At 38.8% G+C, this 27,733-nt stretch overlaps 1 protein-coding gene across 1 annotated transcript; it reads left to right on the forward strand.

The window, feature by feature from the left end:
* Positions 1 to 204: 204 nt before the first annotated feature.
* LOC128739913 (Y+L amino acid transporter 2) lies at positions 205 to 26,039 on the forward strand. Its single transcript, XM_053835417.1, has 7 exons — positions 205 to 251; positions 1,119 to 1,473; positions 6,124 to 6,319; positions 23,965 to 24,335; positions 24,465 to 24,789; positions 24,845 to 24,969; positions 25,025 to 26,039. Exons 2-7 carry the CDS (start codon positions 1,292 to 1,294, stop codon positions 25,359 to 25,361), a joined length of 1,536 nt encoding a protein of 511 aa, XP_053691392.1. The 5' UTR covers positions 205 to 251; positions 1,119 to 1,291; the 3' UTR covers positions 25,362 to 26,039.
* Positions 26,040 to 27,733: the final 1,694 nt, after the last annotated feature.

Below are 27,733 nucleotides of genomic sequence, written 5' to 3' on the forward strand. Positions count from 1 at the left end.
GAGCGCAAGAGATCGAAACATTTTGGCAGATTTTCACCCACACGTACATACGGGAATTTCTATGAGTGTGCAAGAGATCGTTTAATGCCGTCAACACGAATTGCACTAATACTACTTTGCCACACCTGTATATACCTCATTGATTGACAGATGCATCATTGGAATCATTGGAATTGCATTGCGATAGTGTATTAGTGTTAGCTTCAAATGTGGACCTACTTGCTACTTAAAATTAAACAAACGCTGTCGAAGTTAATATAATTATATTATATTATAATTAGTTTATATTTATAAGTTTATATTATAAACTCAGAGGCTCGTTTGACTGGTTCAGAGCGTATTTTGAGCTAAAATGTGAAAATAGTGTGTATTTTATTCATTTACATTCAATGCTTCCGTTTGGCGAATCCAATATCCAACATTGTTTTTTGTTTATCCAAAAAAGGCAGTTATCATTAATATTAAATTAATTAAACTAATCAGTGTAACCTGAAACAAAAAGTTTGTTCTCATCATAAAGCCTCGTTATAACAGAATTCCATTTTTATTGCTCATGTTAAAAACGTCAAAAACTTGGAGGCAGTTTTCTAAGTAAGAACAGGTCACAATATTCCGTTTCCGCATTGACTGCTGACTATCGAAACAAAATTTTTGCGTCATTTTTTACCACTCCGTCCGCTCAGGTTGTAAAGATAAATACAAGGGGACGTGCAGATGGCACGGAACTCTCGACGTGAGTTCTTGTACAACCGGCATCACTAGCGTGCAATCACTCTATCGAAGGTTAACTAAGACCTACAGAGAGCGATAGCGTATAGGAAAAGCTATAGGGGGGAAATGCCACCCTCTTCCATTTTCACTGCCGTGTCTGTCTGACTGTTGCTTGTGGTTCGCCAAATACCAAATCGCTCTGTTGCTATTGCCAGTTCGGTATGTGTTGTCTTGTGTAGTGCTAGTGATAAGTGAAACATCGCTGCGATTGGTTGTATTTACGCGTGTCTCCGATATACGAAGAAATCGAAGTTCCTGCAATTGCAAGCATTTCCAATTAGAGTGATTGTTATTGTCGATTTGTTATTGCAATTTATTTATAAGCGGTGCCACGTTTAAATTTTCAGTTTGGTTCACAAATTACAATTTCGTTGAGTGACTAGACCGGCACTGTGCGTGTGGGAGTGTTTTAAGTTTACCAGGAAAAATCGCCGTGTGAAACGTGTTGTGAGTGTGATTTGGTTAATTTTGCGTGAAAATTATAACACTAGATTGCTGCTATAGAAGTAGCACTATAACTATGGCTAACGAGGCGGAAAATCTGCCAGCAGAAAAAGATTCTGTCATTACGAGTACAGAAGGCGGTAACAAGGTAGTTCTGAAACGCAAAATTACGCTGGTAAATGGAATTACAATCATCGTCGGGACGATTATAGGATCGGGAATCTTTGTTTCGCCTGCTGGTGTCTTCTTGTATACGAAGTGAGTATCTAACTGCGAAAAATCCCAATACTTTACAAACCAGATTTGCTACAATCTCTAGCGTGCCTAGACTGAGGCACACAAGAAAACCTACCTCGCCTTCTCTATGCAGTTTTTTGAATACAAAACATTAAGGGAGGACCCTATTCTTAAAGGTCGAAAATTAAAGGATTTTCGTAATATTTTTTCGGAAGCTGGAATTAAAGTTAAGCGTTGGGATACTTTGGTTATTGATTAAGGTATATTTGAAAATGTCTTTTGTATTTTTTGGATGCCAACATAGTAATTACCAAGGTGAGTTAAAATAGGTTATCTAGTTTTCACAGTTTGTAGAACATAAGTGCGCGGAACGATTGGTTAGTAACCATCGACGTTGTTTATGCATTCAACAGTTTCCGCTTCGACAATTTCGGTGATCATCAGGTGAAGCCCAGCGGGGGTGAAAAACAAATTTGAACACCAGAAAACCTCTCTTGACTAACCTTGGTAATTACTATGCTGGTGGCAGCTGAGCGCGTGGATGCACTCTAGACTGCCCATGGTTTCATAGTTGACGTGAAACCCAAACCGACCAAAATGTATTTTTTCGGTCCTACGCATTCTTAACTATGTTGTATAATTTGTATAATTTATTCGTATGATTCATCGGACAATTTGGGTCTAAATGAACACTTAAAAGTTACTTAATTGTTAGTAATGCTTAATAAGTAATACTTAATAAGTAATACTTAATAGTAATACTTAAATACTTAATAAGTATCATGCACAATACACAAACAACTTTTTTTTGATGGAAAATACTCGAAAACATTGGGAAAATAGAGCTGCTCGGCCAATGGTTTCATAGTTGAATTAACTCCCTGCATAATCAACCAACACAGTAACCTCTTTTTCAACAGTTGTACGCCAAACTATGAGAATATGCATAGGTATGCATTTTTCAATCACAATAAACAATAAATGAATCAAAACCCCATCCGCCTTGTTTTGACTAATAATCTCTCCTAAATTGACAGATTATTTGATTGAAAAAGTGTACAGCTAAGATTATATGGCTTTGAATGTATTTCACGATCAAAATATATTTTCTCAACAATAATCATGGGATGGGATTGGTCGTTACGTCCACTATGAAACCATGGGCGGTTAGAAAACAATCCCTTGCTGGCGGTACGTGCCAGAAACCAATTAAGCATAGGAGCACGGATTTCAAGGGTTAAAATTTGAAATATTACCAAAATAGCGACAATTTAATCCAAACAATCCAAAAGATAAGTATTTTTTCGTAAGAAACATCGTCAATTGAGAACTCATAAAACGTAGCAATTTAGATAATTCATTTTCACATGCTGAAAAAATTTTCAGCCAAATCGGACTACTAGATGCTTAGATCACGTACCGCTAGCTGTAAATAAATACTTAGTTTCGAGAAAAACGTGTTTCAAGTTTTGTATAGCGATCGATGCCCTTCCCTTGAGGTGACCACAGTTTTTGCTGTAGCGTTTCAACGAGGTCAGATATCAAAAAATCCTTATTATAGCATGCCATTTCTGAAGGTAGGTATAAGCCTCTTGACAATGCAAAAAATAAAATTCGATTTTTCCGATTTTAGTAGGATCCCTCCTTAATCAAAACAAATAATGTTTTAACTGTTGTACTGGAAGACATTGTCACTCTTTTTCTAATGTCGAAGGAGTTGAATTCGCAAATGTATAAACTTGCCGTTGCGGGCTTGGGAAGCAAAATCACGTTTGCATCTTTTTGGTTGATTCGTGATTCTTGACAGTGATTGATATTTATGCTTATTTCAATAGTGATTTCACAAATTTCTATTATATTTGCTATATCAATCAATGGTTAGAAAATTTTTCAATTGATTGATGCAAATATCTCTAAAATCTATTGAAAAATGGCTGAGTTATAAACGTGCAAAATGTATTCCCTTTTCGTTACATGTTCATTTCTGGTACTTCTAAAATGCACCCCAATATAGAAAACAAAACCTTTTTCTACGTTAATAAAATAATCATTACAAGTCAAAGAAGTCTAATATAATTTTTTTAGATACTGAACTTGTAAGGAAATAGGTACCGCATTATTTCGAAGACATATAGCGGAATATCGCCATGGCTGACCACCTTTAGGCATTCGCCAATGACTTGCGTTTCTAAAGGCATTTAAATGTATAGGTATTGTTGCAAAGGCCTAAGAATAAGATATATTTCTGGAAAGACTCAAAGTCATAGGCATATACGTTAAGTCAAAAAAAAAGTTGTTAAAGTCGAGCTATATCGTAAGGGTTCGGCCGCCGTTGAAAATCGTAAACATATGTATTAAAATTCTTTATATAGACATGAAAAAATTAATTCAGTAAAAAACAGCCCATATGATTTAAACTATCTTTTTTTCAACTACATTTTTGTGAAATTTTGACGTCAATACATATTACTATAATATGACTATAATCGCATTTTGTACAACTACATGTACTGTACATGTAGTACTACTGTACTACACTGTACTGTACTACTGTACTATTACATGTACTACTACAATGAAAAAACAGCGATAACCCAGGTTTTTATCGTATTAATTTTGCTTTATTTCGTCACATTTAACGTGACTGACGTTTTGTAGCGAGTATTGCGCTTCTGCGCTCAAAGTTATGGTGACCCCACCCAGACTTCACCAGTGGCTTTTACAATAATTGTTTGTATAGCCTTTCGCCTTGCCGCCTTACCTTACCGCATCCAGTGTATTTGACGACTTTTTAATCAAATGATCAAATGTGTCACTTTCCACTATTAAGTAAAAGCTTTGAACTATTTCTATTGACTGGCCCAATTTTTTGGACTTCTACAATAACTCTGCAAAACTTCGGATCAATTGACGAAATAGAAAAGTTGCACTGTACTATACGCTTCCGGAAACTTTAAGATCTATAAGCGTAGACAACCATATATTTTGCAAGTTTATGATTGTTGTGGATAAATCTAGCACAGCCCTAAAAAACTAAGGATAAAACAAATAAACCAAAGAGTTCTACGAAGTGACTTGGTATATAATAACCGGTCCATGATTAGAATGCTCTGCTGTGTTTTGTTTTACGAGAAGATATAGCTGTAAAAATCTATCAGGTTTAGAACGTTTATAACACGACTCGTTCATTTCTCAGCCAATTCAAAAGATATTTATATCAGTCGATTAAACAATTTTTTTTTGCAAATTAAAGAACATATTAATTTATATTTGGAAATTCACTAATTAAAGTAACATAAACGTCAAGCATTGTCATAATTGATTTATCAGCTAATCTCATATCGGTACGCTTTTGCTTTTCAGGCCAGTGACGGCAGCTATATAAAGAGCTACGATTTTATGTATTTCCATTTCAACCTAAACCAATTTGATGTACAGTAAAATATGTTCGAAAAAGTTCGCACCCATCTTTTACGGTCGGTCATTTGCATCAATATTCTATAGTCTAAAATACACATGCCGCCGATGCCGAAGTATTACGTTTATAATATCCAGGTCCCTCTGGATTACAACCTCATTATTCAAAACATTTACAAAGCTTGTTGGTTAAAAAACTATTATTGTTCAATTGTCGTAAAGGTTTGTGTCGAATGGTTCCAGAATTCTATGAAATTGTGTACACATTCATAATTAATGCACTTATAAACGAAAACAGTATTTAAAAAATTCAGTCTTCCATTTTCTCGAAAAACAAAAAAAAAACAATTTTCTTAGATACTGCTTAGTTCAAACATTTAAAGTTCTTGAACCAATGTATCACATAACAAATATTTTTGGATTAAAATTTAAGCAAATTTTTTGACTACCTAATCTTGGAACAATATTAGCTGGAAAATGTTTTCCATGAAATTTTCCACAGCAGTAGAAAACTTCGAACAAAATCCGAAAAAAGTTCTGTTTAAATAGTGGAAAATTTACAAAATGTTGTTTTTTGCTTTTATTTGTTGATTCCTAAACTTTTGGTGATAAAAATTTCACGTTCCAGAGATTTTTGTGGTTATGGCCAGAAAACGCAAGTTTTTCTAATGATTTACCAACTCCAAAAATTCACGTCTCATAAACCAACCATCGTAGAGTAGAGTTTTATGTTATGGTCAAGAAACTAGCGATCGATATAACAGAGGAGCAAATTAATACTATCGTGAAATTTTCACCACAGAAAGATTACAAATCAGCAAAGAAGACAAAAGTATTTTGAAAATCTCTTGAATGTCACTCGATTCGACTTCACTGATACCGACCTAGAATTCTTTCCTTCTATCTAAAATTTCTACGGTTTGAAATTCATTTATTTTCTTCAAGTACATATTTTAACTGAAAATCTTCGTTTAACGCGACTTGCCAGTCGACCGTTGCTTGGCAACGGCAACGGATGAGCATACGAAACACGACCAAAAATGAATAATTCAAATTTATCCCTTCAACTTATTCCCTCCACACTCTCCGGAACAATCAATGTGTGGCTTACGCATCACAGATCTTATATATTTGAAACTGGTCTGACGGGTTTGTGCATGCATTTTTATTCCTAGAACCTGTATCGATGCAGCACAGGGAGGATTTCATGATGTTAAGTCCTAAACTAAAATTATTTCCTTTTACCTTGCACAGGTCCGTCGGTTCATCGTTGGTCATTTGGACACTGAGCGGTATCCTGTCGACGCTAGGAGCGTTGTGCTATGCCGAGCTTGGTACCTGCATCACACGGTCCGGGGGCGACTATGCTTACCTACTTGTTGCATTCGGACCACTTGTTGGATTCCTGCGGCTCTGGATGGCACTGCTCATCATCCGACCCACCACCCAGGTTCGTAGCTTTCTTCCTTTCTTACTGTTGTGCTTTAGGGTGGTTAGAGCTTTTAGAACATTATGTCCTATTAATGCATCGATTCGGAGTTTCAGGGAAATGCTAAACTGTGTTTAGTTAGAATCCAATCTAGTCAAGAACTAGTAACTCATTTAATATTCCACTGGAACAAAAATCGAACCACTCTAGCACTTTCGCTTATCATCGCATCCTTTTCGTATTCGCTCATAGCATTCCATTCTGCGATGGAATCAATAAAAAAAAGTTTATTCCATCCTTAAGAATCACTTCAAGAGTGATACGCCCCCACTGCGGCAATCAAAGCCTTCATTCGTGTTGTTATCGTCTGAATCCAGCTTTGACTCCCACGATAATGTAGTTTCACTCTGCAAAAAGCCGTACAAGATAAAATTTCTGCTTTGTTCCTTGGTCATAGACAAGACGGAAACCCATGCGCCACCTCAGTTACCCCACTTTTAAATGCTTGATAGAATCCCCAGTTCGTCGGACCCATGGCATATGCGCAGAACAGCTTCCGTTTTTCCATTCGTTACGGTATCTGTTTCTGTTTTGCGTCCTGCTTTTCACTCTGGAATATTTTTCTTTCTTGTTAATCCAGCGCAAAACATCGCAAATTACATCATGTCAGCACATTTGCAATGAACGAGCGGCTTTGGCAGTAAATTATGAAAGCGAGTTTCATCTGTAGAGTTGATAATTTAGCTCTGAACTAACAGCTCGAAGTTCATCTGCGGAATGAAATCTGACGACGGACTAAAAGCTTCCTTCGTTATCTTGCCACCAGCATTAGCGTGGAAAAGTCATTCACACGATGCTGAAGAATAACTTGTTGCTCCTATCAGTCGATTGGAATGGGCTACCCCCATTTTGTCGAGAGAGATTTTCGTAGGCTGATATTAATTGGATTTAGTTTGAAGAGCGGTAGACGGAGGACGAGAAGCAGAAAAAGTTTCCTTTTCTATATCAAGAGTTCTATTTGCGATAGATTCCGAATTCAACTTGAATTCAATCCGATGGTTACTTTCACCGAATTAGTCTGTCTAAAACGAAAAAGTTTAACCAAATTTAATTATGCTGGGTATTGTGGTGCACGTAACGATAAACAAAATGTATTCTGACATGTTGGTTGAGCAGCAGCTGTGACTAACATAATTAGATGTTTTATCAACGTCATCCACTACAGAATACTGCGAACGACAAGGCTCTAGACTGAGACCAAACGTAGACGCATGTATATTATTGTCACTCTAACTCTGTATTATAGGTACTCTTTAAACAGCATCGTTCAATTGTAAACCAATCTTTAGAGCAGTGATGGCCAAACTGCGGCCCGCGGGCCGCATGCGGCCCTTCGTGATGATTCGTGCGGCCCGCGGACTGGTTTGAGGGATGGCGAACTTATGAATAATTTTTTTGGTGACACAGAGGTCACTCAGATCAGTCGTAATACCTCGTGCATATTGTAGATCTGATTGCTTTCCAGTTAAAATCTTGTGGTGATTCCTAAAAATCGGCTTTTGCTGCCGCCTATGTTACATTTTATTATGCGCAGAAATCGCCAGAGGTCATTGCGGCCCGCGGACTCATAGGGCGATCTGATTTGGCCCGCACCACGCCTATGTCTGGGCACCACTGCTTTAGAGCAAGCCTGTACCCAATCCAGTGGATCTGGAAACGCAACAACCAATTTTAATGAAGAACTGTCCAAGCGTATGGCAGTACATACAAAGCCAAGTTAAGACCAAGCCAAGCGAGAAAGCTTGAGCAGGGCTAAGCCCCCAAACCAAACGAGAATACTTGCGCAAGGTTGAGCCAAAACCAAGCAAATGACAGACTTGCGACCGATGACCATCAGAAACGGATGCTTCGAGTTGAGCTCATGTTCATCTAAATAAGATATGTTGCGCCAAGTTTTGCTTATGGATAAACAAAAAATGTCAAATTTGCAGCAACAGGAGTGCGATATTCAAATGTCGAAAGGTCCTACGACGCTTGAAAAGAAAAAAGCAAAGCAAAACCTTGAGTTACAAACGACTTTAAGACTTGACCCTTTTTTATCGACAGACTTCGCAGCCGGTTATTCGAGTACAGGACAATTACGAGACTAGTGCAACGATCCTACTACCTCTAGCAGCACCACCCAACCGAGATTCGAACATATGACGACCGGCTTGTTAGATCAGCAGCGTACATAGAAGCTAACTGGGCGGTTACGCTTAAAACGAATGAGTCGGAAATAGACACGCAAGACTTTCAATCGGAAGAAGACTATGGAAATCCACTGCAGCAAGGTTCGTAAACGTACAATGCCAAAGGCAAGATATAGTATATGCCCGAAGACGAATTAAATATTATCGGACATGTAGCATTTTGACACATCACAAAACGGACAGCGATTTCTCTACAGGCCAAGTATGAAAGTTAATGAATTTTAATATGAAGAATATTTTGACGACTTCACTAATAATGAAAATAATCTATAATTGACCAGGAATAATATCGTATATTGACTTGTTCATTCTACGCAAGGGGAGGATGTGGCATCCTAGTCTTTATACCATATGTAGCAGCATCCTCATCTTCGCTATTAACGCAACATCGGCTGGTGGGACAACCCTAAGCCCGATATCAACAAAAATTGATATATCGAAACTACACACGAAATCAAATCTATTGTTATAGTATACCAATCCAAAGTCTATTATTTCTATAACCTATTGTTATTACATACTCGACAAAATTAATTATATCGATGTTGAATAGAATAAAATCTGTAGTCTTAGCTTGCAATCAGCGATGTCAACCTTCCAGACATTTGAGCATGCATAAATTTGGGACCCACCAATTATTTCAGTTCCTGTGAATTCTGGTTTTACTAATGTTGCTTAAGCTTAAAGTACTCCACTAACTATTTTTGTTATACAAAAATTAGACTGAGAAAATAAAATACTGCCAAGAAAACGGTAGGGTCCCAAATTTATGCATGCACTAATGTCTGGAAATTTGGCATCGCTGCTTGCAATTCAACCGGTGCACATCTTTTCATCTCCGAAAGACCGCACGTATATTGATAGCAGCTAAACATACTAGAGAGTTTACCTGGAATGTGTAATGTGTTGTTTACACTCTATTTGAGTATTTGCCGGTGGTGTACAACTGACAAAGTGAGAAAGTGTGGGAGTCGGTTGACAGGGGAAGTTGACGTAAAGGAAGTCGGGAGTTATAGTCGTAGAGATGGTGAATCGCAGGATATCACAGTGTTTTGTTTATAAAGCTCAAAAATGATAAAAGTGTTCTTGAAACGTTTACCAAGAAAACAGAAAATTTTCTGTTTTAATGGCTGGTACCATTGAAAAAAAAGTTTTACGTAGGTGTCCAAAACCGCCTATTGGCAAAAATTCCGCTTTGATGATAAAACGCACAGCAAGATTCATCACAAAAACCCTCCAAATCGAATCAAAGCGTTGTTTTGAATAACCACAATCTCAATATGAAATACCTCCAGAAATGCCACTATACATTCCTCTCCTCCTCAATAATTTTCATGCTTAAGACCTGTCAATAATATGCTCTTCGCATTATCTCTCCTATAGAGTTAATTTCCGGGTATGGGCGAAACGCGCACTGCATTTCCTAATATGATTAGCTGTTATCTTTCTCAACACTTTAATCGTATCTTGGGAAGCGAAGGAATCAGTAATACGGCTCAAATGTACTTCCAGTGTGTCAGACTGATTCAATATTGAAAAAATCTAATAAAAAGAAAAACAACTCACGTTATCGAGTTTGTAGTTGTCACTCAAGCAAACATTCTCAGAATATATTTTCCTTTCCAATGCGTAGATTAATTCAACAAGCCAAGCGACACTATATGTGTTAGATAACATATCACTCGAAGATCAAACAAATGATTTCATTCACGCGTTCACTACTATTGAACATAAAAAGCACACACTCTTTTAATTATCCCTTTCTAAAATAAAAACTACTAAAAGAACGAAAGAAAACGGACCACGCTGATATCGTATCAGGATTTGTCAGCTGAAACAATAGACTGTTAAAGCAACTCGAGAGCGAACCGAGCATCAGAAATCCGGCATATTGCAACTTACTTGGCAAATTAGGTCCAAGTAGCTGGCAGACAGCCACGTTGTCGATGCCAACATGTTAGTGTTAGCGTAAACGATATGTTTATGTCGCCGGCATCTTAGCACTTCCGAAAAAGAAACAGCAAGCAGTGGCGACTCGTGGTGATTTAGCTTACCTGTTCAACCAGCGAAAAATACAAATTAATACGCAGTTTTTTTTATTATCGAAATTCTATATTTTATTCATAACACAAACATTAGGGGTATTTACATAGCGCTTGCTATGTTGCGTAAACGGTGTACTTCGTGTATATGCTGCCGCAATTCGCATAGCAGTTCCGGTTTCTATGGAAGCGGCAGAGTAGCGGCAGCATAAATACGCAATACTCCGCATACGCAACATAACAAGCGCTACGTGAATACCCCTATTATTTAAATAACAACGGAATACGGCGGTTTACTTTACCAGCAAACTCGTCTCTGAATTTTAACTACGAACCTAAGACTTTCCGTTCAATTTACCTATTGAACCAAATTCAAGAATAACCACCACACGCACCACAAGCAATATGCGTAAGTTGTTCAATGCTAAAGATGAACGAGTTAATGAGAAAATTTTGCGAATAATGCATGCCATCTCCTTCGTACCAATACATTGTTCCTGGTGCTAATCTCTAAAGCAACGTTCAAGCGTCGTATTGAACGTTTTGCTTATTAGCTTCGTGACTAGATAAATTGGAATCAAAGCGCAGGCCATAGGGATATGTGGTAGTAAGTTGTTCAATGCTGAAGATGAACGAGTAATGAAACAATAATGCGCCCGCGCTTTCGAGTAAAAGCTGTTTCACATTCTCTTTTTATCTCCTTCGTACCCAGAATCAACACCAGGAATAATGTGTTGGTATATGCTTGTGCATTGAGATCAAAGCAACGTTCAAACGTCGTGTTGAACGGTTTGCTCAGCAGCTTCGTAAACTAAACTAATAATTTACCGAATTATTCGTATTGCATATGCGTCGGTTCAAACGAAATCATGAACTAGTGATGAAAAAAAATTTTGTCGGGTTGAATTTTGTTGCCTGTCCTATGAACAGGTTGAACATGCGGACGAGTCGCCACTGACAGCAAGTACTGCATACGTTTCACTTGACACTGTTGGCAGCCGATTTGTCTGTCAGGCGGCCGTTATTAAATTTTCTGAAACAGCACTCTTCGTTAAGTCGACAACTGTCAAAAACTGTCTGTGCTTGGGAAGTAAGCCAGAATAAATGGCAAAGTCTTCTCGTCTCAACAAGATTTCTTAACACCGTGATTAAACGTAGACCAATTTGATGTCTTTGCTTGGGAAGTACGCCAGAATGAAAGACAAAGTCTCCTCGCCCCAAACCTAGACCAATTTGATGTCCGTGTGCCAGAAATTCTTTACAGCGTGGCGATTAAACCTAGGCGAATTGGATATCTGTGTTGAACAAGGGCACTACAGCTAGTGTTCGGTTATAACGATCAGAAAAACAGCGGGTTCACCTAAGAACGTTTGTTATTTGCTTTGTTAAAAGGTAGAAAGAGAAGTTAGTTTGTATATGTGCTCTAAAAACATACAAATTTCGTTTAAGTTATAGAATAACAACGTTTAGTTAGGTAGGTTTTTTTTGTTAACTTCATTAACCAGTAGCGCGCGCGTATGTTGTTCGTTAATGAACACGTATCCCTATGTTATTTTTTGAATGTTGACTACTTATGCAAAGCACTGGAAGCTGTGCAGATCTCTAGTTCAAGACTAGTTAGTCACTAAAAATGCGTGGCGGTTACAAACCACCAACAACACTCTCACATCAGCAATCCTTATAACGTTAATGTAGGGTTTCTTTCTAATTCCCGTCGTAGTAAGTAAAGCCATTCTAATTTTCATCATTTGTTGGATGGATTTAATGAATACTCCAAAAGTTCTTGTGCTGATTTGACTGAAACACACTTACCTTCCGATCCGTAAACTTTGAAATTACTGAAAAGCGATTATTAAAGCATATTATTGAAATTACGCAACTGACTTTATTTCTTAAATTCGTCGTACCGTTTTAAAATCCGTCCATCAAAATTGTTCATCGTCCGAACTAAAAATAACAACAATGTTTAGGAAGCTAACGCGCATGCATTTGTGTAGGACGGCATGACAAATGTTATTCTGCAAAATTTCTGCAGGTCAGGCAAGTTTTCCTGGCTGTAGAATAACGACAATGCCTTGCGTGAGTTATTTTCATTTATGAATGACGGAAATTAAAACGATTAGTCGACATTTTCTTCTTCGTCGCACGAAGAAACGTCGGAAATTTGGCTGGTAGGACTTTTTTCTTGATAACAAGCATTTAAATAGATCTCAGCTCACTTTGATTGATCGCGTATGATAGGCAGCAAACTAAAATATTAGGGAATAACTAGTTTTGCATTGTGTGTCATGAAAATGCTGATATTTTTAATAATTTGTGTTGGATAGGACGGGAATAGGCAATTACGACGAAGCAGCAACATACCCTACGTTATTTTCAGAGATCAAGACCAAGATTAACAATATTTATCGAAACAGACGCTATCACCAATAGAATTTATCATCAGGGGTGGTAAAAGTTAATAACCTTTTAATCTTTTAATTTAATGAGAATGGTGTGAACCACACCACATACACGACGAAAAATTTTGGCATAACAGGGTGGCAGCGCCGAAGCGGTAGTTTGCAGTAGGAATAATACCAAAGAATATCAAACACCAAACACCTTCATCCTGCATCCTTTCTTCCATTCTTTACTTCTCCCTCAGCCCTACACAAACTGCTTCAGCTCTAACCCTAGTGTCATTGTTGTTACTAACGCCACCGTGGATTTCTCTTTAGAGATTGCTGTTATGAATGGCAGTAATATGCCATCTAGTTCTATCGTTAAGCTTTCATCAACAATGTTATTTATAGAGAGTCCTTGTAACTTAATTTCCCCCCTCGAGTCAATTGTTTCAATTGAAGAAGGCTGAATGCAAAAAATGATGCAACAGCTCATCGCAATTACAACACGCACGGTAGTCTGTCGAAACAATTGATGACGACGTGAAAATCTTTTCTCCCACTAAGACCAGGCATGATTGCCTAAAGTTGCAACTCGATTTAGAGAATTTTGGAGGGTTCTGTAAAAACTGTGGATTAAAAGTTAATACGAATAAGTGTTCAGGGATGAATTTACTAGGAAAGTTAGCCCTGTAATCTTTGAGTCCATTCACCGGGATAGTATCGTACCGCGCGGAATGTGACCTAGAAGTAACACTCGATAGGTCTCTTTGCTTGGTTTATATTGACAACGTGATTAGCGATAGCTTGATTCTTGAAACTTTTTACGCTTGTCAGGAGATTGGCCATGGCTTCGACGATGTAGGACTCAGCGATGTCAGATCTACGAATTTTGTGGATGCTTAAATTTGGGACCCTTCAATTTTCTCAATTTCTGTGAATTTAGAATAGAGCAGCAGGCTTCAAACAAAGAATACTTCATATAATCTTCATATTATGTACATGTTCAGACTGGATAGTTTCTCTGATCTCGAGTAAAAAAGTGGGTCCCAAATTTAAGCATGCACAAAAATCAGTATATCTGACATCGCTGGTAAGACCTTCGACCCACCGTTTCGTTCCAGAGATTGTTCACAGTATTAACCAACTTCCCGTGTTATGAAAACCTTTAATGCACTTCAGCATGTTATAACCACTGATATGAACTCGGATACCATTAGACATATGTTTAGGTCATACTACTAAAGACAACTGCATTAGTGGTTTATTTTTTCTATCTCCCACTGTGATATTATTAAAAAGATAACTGTAGTGAAGCTTCGCGTCTGCATCTACAATTATCTTAGTTGCGTACTATCGAAGGTGTTAGCTGTACTTTTCACTTTTCAAATACCCTTCCTTCACGCTGAGTACTACATTGCCCCTAAAATACATCTTATATTTTGAGTAGGTACTGGACGGAAGGCCGATCTAGGGGGGATTTAACCAAACTTGATGAGGCCCATCTACAGGGTGTTCAATAAGTTCGAATACACTTTAAAAATGTGTTTAAGATTTGAAAATACAAGATATTCTTTTCCTACACCGCTATTCTATATTTCGAACGGATTGGTATTTCGAACGAAAGTTATTTCGAAAGAAAATTCTGCCAGCAAAATCAAATGGGCAAAACATCTCGTTCGAAACAAGTCGAACGAAATAAAGATTCGTTCGAAATACAGAATAGGGGTGTGAGTCAATTTTTATTGAAGCAGTGTTTATTGAGAACCTTTACGACACATTTGGTGGAAGCACCCCCCCCCCTCCCTTTGTGCTTTATGACGAGCTTGAGACGTTTCTCAAAAGAATCACACTCGGCACGCACCTGGTCCATCGTCCATTGGCATCTCGTCCCAGATCTTAGAAATGAGCTTCTTAAATTGATCCATAATGCTCACTTTATGTTTGCTCTGCTTGGCCAGCCTGTACGACCATACATAAAAGTCCAGGGGATTAAGATCCGGAGAGCTGGGAGGCCACAAAGTCTTATCGAGAAAATCCGTCAAATTCTCCCGACACCACGCTTGGACGATATTCGCCGTGTGGGCCGGTGGCGCCGTCCTGTTTATTTAGTTATTTGTTATAAAATACATCATCTGACAATAGTAGTCTTAATGATTAATAAGCAGCACAAAACAAGCAGTATAGATATACACAAAAAACATATTCATCTTCGAAGCCGTTGTTTAAATGTTGTTGCGGTAATATTAAAATCAAACAAATCAGCTATACAGCATTGAAGCTTGTCGACATGAAGCAGATAGGGTCATGTTGCCCGTACGTTGCATTTCGCTGAGATAAGTACAACAGATCTCTGGGCCTTAGAGTCCTTTCGGGTGCATACATATTAAGCTGCTGTAGAATAACAGGAGCATCGATCTCGCCAGCCAAAACTTTTCCCACAAAGACAGCTTGAGCTTCGAACCGCCTTCGCTCTAAAGTCTGCATTTCAAGAAGTTGGCAGCGCTAGTAAAGTGATCGAAGGCACCTGGGGTCACGAAATTCTTCAGCAATTTTGAATATAAATCCAAGCTGTCAATTCGCCTTAGCAATTATTTCGTTACGGTGTGGCTTAAATGTGAGCGAAGTATCCAAAGTCACGCCTGTTGAAAGACGTAATGATCTTTCCCGTAGAGGTCACGAAGTGCCGGGCCCACAACCTTCTCCAGAACCTCGGTCTTATAGTACGCGGCGTTGATTTTCACGTTTTTCTCGATAAACACAAGTGGAAGCTTCTCACGCTTGGATACGGCCCCCAAACCATTACCGATGGGGCGCTCTGGAACCGCGGGATGTTTATGAGGGACGGGGGGATGCTGGTCAACGTCGGCGCCCACAGCCGATCATTTTGGACATTGTGCAGCTGTTGCAAGATGAAAAGTTTCTCATCACAAAACAAGAACACCTGACCAGCGTGCCGCGAAAATATCAGTTTTGCTCTGTCCAGCCTCTTCTTCGTTGTAGCCTCCGTTAAGGGCCAGACACAATGCATACGGATTTTACTACGTTGCGTAAATTTGACGAAAAACCCATGGAAAAACTGTCAAATTGCCGCAACGTAGTAAAATACGAATGCATTAAAATATAGCCATGATTATATAACATTTCGCCGAATACCATTTTTGCGGAACACCACTTCTCGGTTGACCATAACGCGGAATATAGAGTTTCGCGAAATACCATTTCGCGAAAAACCTTACGCGGGATGTACCATTCACGGAAAATGCTTTCGTGGAAAGTACCATTTCGCAGGGATTATCCTCTCCTTAAGGAAAGTGACAGAGGTCAGTAGACCTAGAAAAATAAATAAATCTAGATAGAGGTAATCTCTGCGGGGGGCCTCTCCCACAGATTGCTCTGGAATCGTGAACTTTTTTACTAATTCTTTTCATAGTGTTTTTTTCAATATTCGGAAGAATTTCTGTATATCAATAGACGCAACGACTGGTGGTTAGTATTAGTTCGGAACTCAAACACAGGTGTCGCTGCAAAAATTAACTTTCTAATTTGATGATATAAAGCTATAGTATGTTCTAAAAAGTTTTGGATAATCTTATTATGAAGCTTTTTGCTGAAAACATTATTTCTCTAAGTATCACAGTTTTTGAGATATTAGGCGTCTTTCATGACTATATGATTTTGATTTAGGGAAAAATAATGTTCTGCAAACATTTGCATCTATTATCACACACTTTTGCAGAAGAACGTGAACACGTATCTTCTATACAGAGCGAGTTAATGAACGATTTAGGTAAAAATTAGCCATATTTCGTACATAATGCTAATGTAGCAAGCCAGTCATCGTGTGTGCTAATCTCGGCTGTACGGTACTGCTAGAGTTTAATAGGATCATTACACCCGCCCTGTAATTGTCCTGTACTCTAATAACCGGCTGCGAAGTCTGTCGTTAAAGAAGGGGATTGTCTTAAAGACGGTTATACCCAAAGCTTTGCTCTACTTGCATCGCAAGAGACTAGTAAGAAAATCAAACTAATAAATAGAATATTAAATATCGAACATGTATTTTGCATCGCCGCATAGTTTACTCGCCGACTTGTCTCGCGACGCCCTTATGTTACTAATTAAGGGATCTTGGTGGTCTTGTTATTGACTAATGTTTTATGGAAGGGTCTAAAATTTTTCGAGTACGATTAGTTTTTAAGTTATGCAAAAATTTCTGTTTTATTTGTATGAGAGTCCTTAACCCCCTACCACAAGGGTGAGGGGTCGGAAACCAACATAAAAAAATTTCCTGCCTAAATCCTGGTCTAAATTCACCATAGAAAAAATTCTTGTCTCCTAAAACACCCACATGCCAAATTTTGTTCCATTTGCTTGATTAGTTCTCTAGTTATGTGGAAGTTTGTATTTCATTTGTATGGGAGCCCCCTCCTTTAGGAGGGAGGGGTCCTAATTCATCCTCTCCTAAAGAGGGGAGGGGTCTTAATTCACCATAGAAAAAAAAATTGTCACCAAAAACACCCACATGCCGAATTTGGTTCCATTTGCTTGATAAGTTCTGGAGCTATGAAAAAATTTGTAATTCATTTGTATGCGAGCCCCCCCTCCTAAAAAGGGAAGGGGTTCAAATTCACTATAGAAAAAATTCTTGTCTCCTAAAGCGCCCACATGCCAAATTTTGTTCCATTTGCTTGATTAGTTCTGTCCCAAGAACCCCTACATGCAAATTTTCACTCCGATCGGTTCAGTAGTTTTCGATTCTATAAGGAACATACGGACAGACAGACAGAAATCCATTTTTATAGGTATAGGTTAGCCTGTGCTGTAACAGTTGTTTTGCATATGAATTCAAAATGTGTATTGATTCATGCGGTTAGTTCATTTTTTGAATCAAACTGAGAATGCTGGTAAACACAGAACTGAAATTTGATAAAGGACAAAGGACGACATACCGAACGATAATTGTTTTATAAAATTTATAACATAAAGTACAGTTTAACTTCTTCATTACTGACCAATTTCACCCGCCTATGAAAATTCGCTCGCATTTACGGTACATTTTAACCAACAAACTTACGTCGTGGTGAATGATTTGTTTCAACCTTGCATGCCTGTATGGAATATCTATTTTCAGATCTTCTACGCAAAACTTTTGAAAATAAGTACCAAATCAAGACTGTAGTACGTAAATAAAATTGGGTGTGCGCTGCTTGCTACCTTGCCTGAGATATTGAATACTACTTGGGTGCGGTTCGCTTTGGCCAACAACCATTACAGATATAATGGAACGACGACGTCAGTGCCAGTAGACACCAATGATGGAGCAGCATAGTCTACGACAAACAGAGGAGCCCCCTTTCCACTACATATTCAATCAGTGATTGACAAGTTACGACAATGCTTTGATGGGCGTCTCTTCGTTTGTTGCACGTATCTATTTTTTCCTGCGCCATTTCAGAAGAAAATTGCGGACGGCATGGTTTCGGTAGGTTACGAGGGTGTGGAAACTGTAATGAAACAATACAAGAAAGACAAACAATCTGAAAGCTGCTTTGTGTATGCATGACGATAGAATGAAACTATGTTGCTGTAGGCGGGGTGCCCAGCGGACATCTGCCGCTGCCCATTAAAACACTTGACTTAGGCTTTAGAGAACAGAATAAACCTTGATTGGCGTGGGAAATGTTGATTCATTCTTAATTCAGCTTAATTCATTCCGTCATTCTTGCCACATACAGTTCACTTTCTACATAGCAAAATCGTGTAAATCTTGCCGGGGTATCAGAGACAATGACAACAAACAAATCAATAAGCTTGATACTGAGGTGGTTTTCGAATAGACAAAAGATCGTGGGTCGTATCATACCTCAATCGTTCGTTTGTTGCTACTGTGCTTACAGTTAGTGATTGCACTGACCAGCGCAGACCACCCACGCTCCGCCCATCGCCATTTCCGAAGGGTAAATCTGAAAATAGCGTTTCATCGAGAAGATATTACAAGCTAGAAGTGTAAACATGAAACTAGATACTTACATACAGCAATCCATGCCGTTTTGCCAATAACTAGAGTCAGGCGATTTTATTGCCTTGCGAGAAACTTGTTACAATTACATTAGCCTTTCGATACGTCTGCTAGACTAGGGAGTTCATTTACATTAGTAAGCTGGCTGAATTGTTCATTGCATTGAACTTAACATGTAGAAAAGAATCCACTTTTCGCTCAATAAAGCTGTGCTGACTTATCTATAAATCACAATAAATTGCGCCTATAGCCTACGAAATAACGTAAAGTCATTTTTATCTGCTCACAAGATAACAGAACCCGAAAAATTAACATTTTTCAATGGATTTTAGAGATTTTTGCATCAATCGATCAAAAATTTTCTATGCCCTGATTGATATAGAGAATATGCTAAAAATTTATCGAGTCACTATTGAAATAAGTATAAATATCAAGCACTGATTGACTATTGAAATAAGCATAAATATCAGTCAATCAGTTGATTGGCTTCGAGGTATGACGCTGACCTAATAAGGCAGTCGTCGTATGTTCGAACCTAGGCTTTGCTTTGCTATCAGTCAATCACATGTAAGCACGCTTTTGCTTCCCAGACCCGGTACGACAATTCTATACACATCTGCAATTTCGTTTCCTTCCGTTCTAGAAAAAAGTAACCGAATCTTACCGTCCCAAGAAAAGCAAAGCCTTGGGCTTAAACGTCTTTCTAAGACTTGACTTTTCTTTGTCGACAGACTTCACAGCCGGCTATTAGAGTACAGGACAATTACGGGGCTAGTGCAACAATCCTACTGAGTCTGTCCTTTCCATCCCAACAGGTCATGAATTATTTATTTCGATAAAACCTAGAGCAAGTTGATGTCCTAAAATTAAGCGTTTAGAAAAAGCGCAACCATCCCCTTCTTTCAACTTATAGCGATATTATAGCGATTAACTGTAAGAACTTATTCGAAACTGAGGTCTTCTATGAAAACGTGTAAATATGCCTGTGAGGTGATGCAGCAATTTTCCGGGTAGATGCATTCAAAGACTAGCAACAGAATTCTTTACATACTTTCTTTTGAAATTATTATTGTTCATAAATCAAAAAGCTCAATTTTGCCTCACATAAACAGTCAAATAAGTGAAATGCTACAAACGTGTACAAACAAATTTTAAGATAAATGCATATCTTTTGCGGTTTACCGCGCCAGAAAAAAGCAAGCGAATCTTCTGAGTACTTGATTAAAAACCCACGGAAGACCGCCGAAAGCACCGTGGATGTGTAATTAGTGCGACGAGGTGGAAGGGGTATCTGTGGTAATAAAGCACCTTCGTGGCAAAACGCAGCCCTTTCATTTCTAAGCTAAAACACATTTTAAAAACAAAAAAGTAATTCTGGCAGTTAAATCGATGTTTGCTTTGGCTACTGTGTCAGTTTGGTAGTTCTATCTAAACAAGGAAACATGAATAATAACAAAAATACGTTTTCTGTGAATCACCTGTAACTTTTTAACTGCTATTAATCGCTGCGCTGGTAAATGTTACAATTCGATTAATTATGGTTCGAGCTACTCAATCCTGTTAAAACATCACAAGTTTTAATATTTAATAATTTTATTCTAACCAGGAAATTTTTGGCTTCACAGTTGGCTGTTTTTTTTTTCATGTGTGGACTCGTCACTGCGACCAGTATAGTTGATCTATTGTGATATCGCCCGGGTGTTTGCTGTATGACCTGCACTGCATTTCTTTTCGCTATAATCGCTATTAAATGAGCGATATGCTTATTATATTTGATGCGTGCTTGTGTGTATTGGGGTTTACCCTTCCTTCAAAGCTTGATCTACTTTACCCACTTATTCCTCGCTACCAGTACCTTCCTATATTATAGTCGTCCCTGGTGAGGACTCATTCGTATCTCTGACCAGTACACTAAAACTATAGAAGGAATATTTGCACTGTCATGAGGCTTCAGAGGGTAAATATAGAATTCAGCATAAAGAAAGGGTAAACGGAGGGGACACGAACCCACGACCACTCGCTTGTTTGAAATTATTTGAAATGAATTCATCTGACAATGATGGCGTCTTAACGAATAAAACTACTCTAAACTAACAATGACTTAATTCTACTTTTGAAACGCTCAGTCGGTTCGTCAAATTCGAAATGCTCTTCAACGGTCTTAAATGCACGGATGCATGCTGCGACTGGTTCGTGGTATCCAAACACCGTTCGATGGAAAATTGGTTGTAATAACGTCGTATTCCGAAGAGATCTACCTGGTATGCGCAAATTCAACATTGACCTAGTATGCGAACATTCAGCAGTTAGCATTGTCAAAGCAGTTGGTATTGTCAAAGCAGACTCGATAACCTTGCGGCTACGGAGCCCTCCACAGCTGGCTGTTAGAGTACAGAACAGTTACGGGGCGGTGTGTGTGTGTGTGTGTGTGTGTGTGTGTGTGTGTGTGTGTGTGTGCGTGCGTGCGTGCGTGTGTGTGCGTGTGTGTGTGTGTGTGTGTGTGTGTGTGTGTGTGTGTGTGTGTGTGTGTGTGTGTGTGTGTGTGTGTGTGTGTGTGTGTGTGTGTGTGTGTGTGTGTGTGTGTGTGTGTGTGTGTGTGTGTGTGTGTGTGTGTGTGTGTGTGATACAATCCATCGCCCGCTGACCGGCAGCGCTTTTATGTAAAAAAAATTAGAGTACAGGATAGTTACGGGGCTAGTGCAAAAATCCTACTGACTCTATCTAGCAACACCGCCTAGCCGAGATTCGAACATACGGCAATCGGCTTATTAAACCAATATCGTACCTCGAAGCTAACTGGGCGGTTAATGCATCCTCAGCAAATATGCTTTATTCACCTTGCTTCTGTTCAAAAATGATATGTAATTACGTCCGAATTTCGAACGTGTTTTCAGGTACTGTTAAACAAATGCAGTCAGCACTGGATTAAATACACTGGTTAAATACTGTGTTTAAAAAATTATGTTATATGGGTACACGAAATATCAAACAAAACCCACCTCCAATAATTCATCTTCCTCGCTGAGAAAGTGTAATCACAGCATATGGTGAAAACCAGAAACGACATTGTCAGCTAGCGTGATTATTTTCTGCGTGTCCCATACATGCTTCCAATTTAGCAATTTGAATCATTAGTTTTTTGTAATTGCCTCCCCATTGCATAACTCCTCGCTTGACAAGCATATTTTCAATGTATTTGTTAAGTACAGGATAACTATTATTAATATATGAATTTGTGAAAGACTCATAAAATTGCTGTAAAGCACAATATTGAATTTATTAAATACATTTCCATAAATTGATCCAAAACATGCATGGGTGCATTTTGCCCCGGCTAGTTACGTTTTCAGACTTCTGCCTCAATGTCAAAAATTGCACACCTTATCCACAAAAGTTTTTTTTTGCATAATAGCTCCAGCAACATTTAACTACCTAATATTCCTGAGATTATTCTCAGTGTTCGGACAGTTTGATTTGGTACACAGATTCTCTGTAGCACTTTTTACTGATGCTCAAAGCTAGAAATATTTATTTACAATTTTAGCCTCTATATGTTTTGAAAATCGCTTAACTTACTTTTAGTCTTTTCCCGTAGTTCTGAACCATCCGAACAATTCACGGTCAGCCACGGACAAACGTAAGGCAAATCTACGAGTAAGTTTTTAAACTATGGTAAGTATAATATTCTTTACAGGTTCATAGGTTTTAACAATGGTAAGTATAATTTATTCTGGTTTTACAGGTTCTAACAACGGTAAGTATGGGTTTTTCTGGTTTTACAGGTTATTTTTCAGCGAATAAAAGGAAATTTTTTGAGTCAGATAGCATGCCGATCGTTGATCAACAAGCATTTAGCTATTTCTCAAAATTATCGTACAAATTAGATCGAAAGGTCCCAAAAATTTATAAAATTTTGTAGATTATTTTAGGTAATTTAAGAATTCGGGGTCTCCTAAAACCAAAGCAAAGCCTAGGTGCTACATTCCGTTATTGAAGCTTGACCTTATGTGTTATACGACAGACTTCCCAGTCAGATGTTTGAGTACAGGACAATTGCAGGGCCAGTTGCTACGATCCTATTGACTCTAACAGCCTCTCCTAGTCGAGATTCGAACATACGACGACTGGCGTATTAGGCCAGCATTATACATCGAGGCCAACTGGGAGGCTCGGGGTCTCAAATCAAAACAAACTAATTTCTTCAGCAATCCAAAACAAATAATTTGGAAAGGTTATCCATAGACAAAACTTAACGTGACTTTAGAAAACTTATTTTTTCTTCTTGCTCGTTAATTGCTTGTCTGTTCGTGATGTTAATTTCACGGTAGCGTTTTTTACGTTTTTAATATAAAACATATTACATCGTATTTGATCAACTTTCACATCTTTGTACTTTGGTATTGTATATCAGCAGTCAGATGCTGTTGACGGACAAATTTACAGTCAGCTCAGCGTTTATTTTGATCCCGCTAGTAACAGCTAGCAAATCAAATTTGCTATTGAAATTGAATTCAATCTGCAGGTCTTATATTATGAATAAGCAACTATTGATACGAGTATCGCATTCCCCCGGCGTTGAACTACCAACGTGAAACTTGTTGTTGTCACGTTACAAAAAACCTGCCTGCAAAACCACTCGCAGAATGCAAATAAATAATCAATTTATCCTAGTCGAAGCGACCAGTGTAACCCGTGAACTTCAAGGAAACTATAATATGTGGGTATAGAAAAGTAGACAGACAACTATAATACCGCCCACAGCAAACGCAGTTTTCATGCCAAGCCTCCATGCCATGCCGTGTGACCGATGAGTACGGCATCAATTAATAGCAATTTATTAATTTATTAACAGTTGGCGAACAGGCCCTCGGTTATTTATATTGACGCATGATTGGTTCTACTAAATAAACATATTTTCATCAATGGTAGACGTTACTCGTGTTCACGCTTTATTCGTTACTTTCAGGCCATCGTAGCATTGACCTTCGCTCAGTATGCCGTAAAACCCTTCTTCCCGGAGTGCGAACCTCCAGACAACGCGGTCCGGTTGCTAGCTGCGGTCTGTCTGTGCTTTCTGACCGCCATCAATTGCATCTCAACCAAATGGGCCATGAAGGTGCAAAACGTATTCACATTGGCTAAATTGACGGCACTAGTATCCATCATCCTCGCCGGTATCGTTTTCATAGCAACCGAAGAATCGGAGAACTTTGAAAATGCATGGGAAGGGGATTACGCACTTTCCAGTCTGGCCTATGCCTTCTACTCTGGACTATTTGCGTTCGGTGGATGGAACTACTTAAACTTTGTCACCGAAGAGCTGGAGAACCCGTACAAGTAAGTAGTTCTAATCTAAAAAATTCACAGTGATAGTTTTTAGTATGAAGATTCATACATATCAAGACCACTATCATCGTGTGCTTGCACTACATAGTGCAATTTAATTCGTGTTTGTTTTTATTTAAGAAACCTTCCTCGCGCTATTTGGATCGCCATGCCAATGGTTACTGGAATCTATGTGTTCGTCAACATGGCCTATTTTGCCGTTGTTCCAAGGCACGACATGCTTGCATCAATTGCCGTTGCGGTAAACTTCGGCAACCGGATGTTTGGTGTTGTAGCTTGGCTAGTGCCAATCTTTGTAGCACTGAGTTGCTTCGGTGGCGTCAATGGTATTTTGTTTACTTCCGCTAGGCTATTTTCAACCGGTGCTCAGGAAGGACATCTGCCGGCCTGGTTTTCACTAGTACACGTACGGCGTCAAACGCCTATTCCGGCACTGATTTTCACGGTAAGACAAAATTTCTCTTCAATGATTTTTCTTTTCATCGAATTTGTTTCTCTAGTGTGCTACATCGATACTTACACTGTTTTGCGCAGATGTAGTTGCCTTAATCAACTACTTCAGCCAGATTCTTTGGCTCTCGGTGGCAGCATGTGTAGCTGGACTACTGTGGCTACGAGTTACTAAGTAAGTTAACTGGTTAATAACACATCATTAATAATGAAAATACTCTTTTTTACAGACCCAACATGCCCCGCCCGATTCGCGTAAACCTGGCATTACCGATTATTTTCCTGACCTGCTGTCTAGTGCTGGTTCTGTTGCCGTCGTTTTCCGAACCATTGAACCTGATCATCGGTCTCGGAATTACCCTTTCCGGAGTGCCAGTTTACTACGTTTGCGTCGTATGGAACAGTAAAAATAAAAGATCGCGAAATTCTCTGATGGCAATGATCGAACGGGGCTGTCAGATCCTCTTCAATGCAGCCTTTGTCGATTGTCATCACGATCGGAAAAACGATCGGGAAATGTCTGATATGCAAACTAGCATTGTGGACGAGAAAAACGTGCATCATTGAAACCGAAACACGGTCCATAGACAGCGCGCTTGAGGTTTCATTTTTTGATCCCAATTATTTTTAGGATCGAATTTTCCGTGGAGACCAGTAGCATTTATATGTGTTAGAGCTTCGATTATTAAAGGAAGTAGATACGCCACTCTTCGCAGATTCAATCGTCAGTAAAGTGGCTCCTGACGGCAACAGGGTGTACTAACCTGCCATAGTGTTCATAGAGCGTTTTCATAGCTACACGTTTGACTATATCATCTGTCACTAGCACTTGTGTAAACTGAGAAGGTGATACAAAGACTATTACAGTCTAGTTCACCCTACCGCCAGTAGATAGTGGTGATGACATACTTTTTACTCAAGTATGAGGAAATCAAAGACTGGCGTATCTACTTCCTTTAATAATCTAAGGTTAGGGGTATTATTTGCATTGTTCAAAGACATGAATCTTTTTTTTAGAAACATTTTGAGATTTTTTTAGACGTTATTGTCTTGCCTAAAGGAAACCATAAGCATACGACAGGGCACAAATCAACAGGAACAGAATCGAAAATACTATACTATTTATTATGTATTACTGACAGCCAAACGTACAGGTATGCAACATACAAACATGTCTAAATTAGAATAGAAAAGTTTTGTCTGACTGTACTCTAATAAGTGTCAGTGTACTTATAAAAAATAAAATCTAATGAATACATTCTACGCATTAATCATTATATCCGAAAATGGCAAACAGGTCAGCATGCAATCTCAAACCGTTTCCGTTTTTGTTTGCAGGTCGAGGTAGGGCAGTTAGAGCCAAGTCTGTCGAAACTTGATAGAAGGAGTTAATGATAATGGATGAAAGAGGGAAGTGATGAGTTAGAAGAAATGACAGAGCTGAACTTTTCCCATTCCCCTGGAACCCTCCAAACATTAGATGACTACACTCAAGTCGCTTTTTACGTAAAGGATACGTTTCGCGTAAATTTCGAAATTCGCGTAAAAATCCTCGTGAATTCCAAAATTCGCCTTCAAAACAAAGTGCGTGAAACGTGACTTCAGTATATTTATTACTAGCAGCTGCCCGCGTGCATCGCCTCGCGCCCTGGGAGGGATTTAGCCCCCCCTAGGAGAGATTTAGGCCCCTAGAAAAACTAACTTGCCCGACCAATAAAATGGTCGATAAAAATGCCGGAGCTATAGCCCCCCTAGAAATGAGCGCTAGTTCCGCCAATGACTGGACCACGTTGGCTTATAGCCTTCGCTTGACAATGCCGAAATAGCTGTGGAAGCCTTCTTTCTTCTTGTGACTCCCGAACTTGAGCTTGTCGTCGACCATTACAAGATGGCATCCAGCGTAGATTTGCCTTTTCAGAAGCCGATTGGTTCCATGACAGACCGTTTGTACCCAAAGTGTACTGTACAAATCTGTTAAAGATAACCCTCTCCAGCACCTTACCGGCAGTTTCGAGCAGACAAATCGGCCTATATGACGAGGGGACACCCGGAGCTTTTCCCGGCTTCGGCAATAGGACCAGGTCCTGTCGCTTCCATCTGTCCGGAAAGTGGCCATTTTCCAAGCATCTACTCATTACTGCCCTGAGAGAGATCGTAGCAAACTACGCGTACGGATGAAAGCGAAAAAATTTACTGTGGCGTTTTTCAGATTTTCGAAAAAAAATTTGCGGCTGAATTTTTTTGAATAGGGTTGTGCTTAAGAAATATTAAATTCAAGTGAATTACGATGTGAATGTCTATGCTGTAAAACTTTCGAATATTCAGCGGCTTATGCGAAACCGGACAGAAGTGAAAATTATAGTGAAACACCTTCTCCATACTCGAAGTAGCTATCTGGAACTAACATTTTGAGGATCTGTTCCCGATATTTCTCAAAGAATGTGCCGTCGTGAACTTCCAGAAGAATTGAATACCGGTCAATATTACCCACTGAATCGAGATTCGTCGTATTATCCATAGTATTCCGGAAATATTTAGGGACATGACCGATTCAACTGACATCGATTGGCAATATAACCTGAGTACCAGATTTGAAATCGGGTGAGGACGTTCCTTATATTTATTTATTCTTTATATACTCTACTGTGCAATCAAACGGTAATGCATGGCAAGTTTGGAGTCTTCTATTTTCCCGGAGTGGAGAGTTTTCAATTCTTCGGACATCTTGTTTCGAAGATTCTTGAACCAGTTATTCTACGACAATTTTTATGTGACGGTGACGGCGATTTTGTGCAGTAACATCAAGTTATGCCCACAGTTATTGTTACATTAATTTTTTATATATTCCAAAATACTTAATTATCTACTTTTGGGTTGCTGGTGTATTTTATATATTTTCAGTGAGCGAAAAAAGGCGCTATAACCTTGGTCAATAGCAG

The sequence above is a fragment of the Sabethes cyaneus genome, chromosome 1 (assembly GCF_943734655.1).
Source record: "Sabethes cyaneus chromosome 1, idSabCyanKW18_F2, whole genome shotgun sequence".
NCBI lineage: Eukaryota > Metazoa > Arthropoda > Insecta > Diptera > Culicidae > Sabethes > Sabethes cyaneus.

Bases quoted from the DNA above. Each gene is read 5' to 3' on its own strand.
- LOC128739913 (XM_053835417.1), top strand. From the start codon at position 1,292: ATGGCTAACGAGGCGGAAAATCTGCCAGCAGAAAAAGATTCTGTCATT. The intron at 6,320-23,964 runs GTTCGTAGCTTT...CGTTACTTTCAG, and splicing joins TCATCCGACCCACCACCCAG to GCCATCGTAGCATTGACCTT. The intron at 24,336-24,464 runs GTAAGTAGTTCT...TTTTTATTTAAG, and splicing joins GAGCTGGAGAACCCGTACAA to AAACCTTCCTCGCGCTATTT.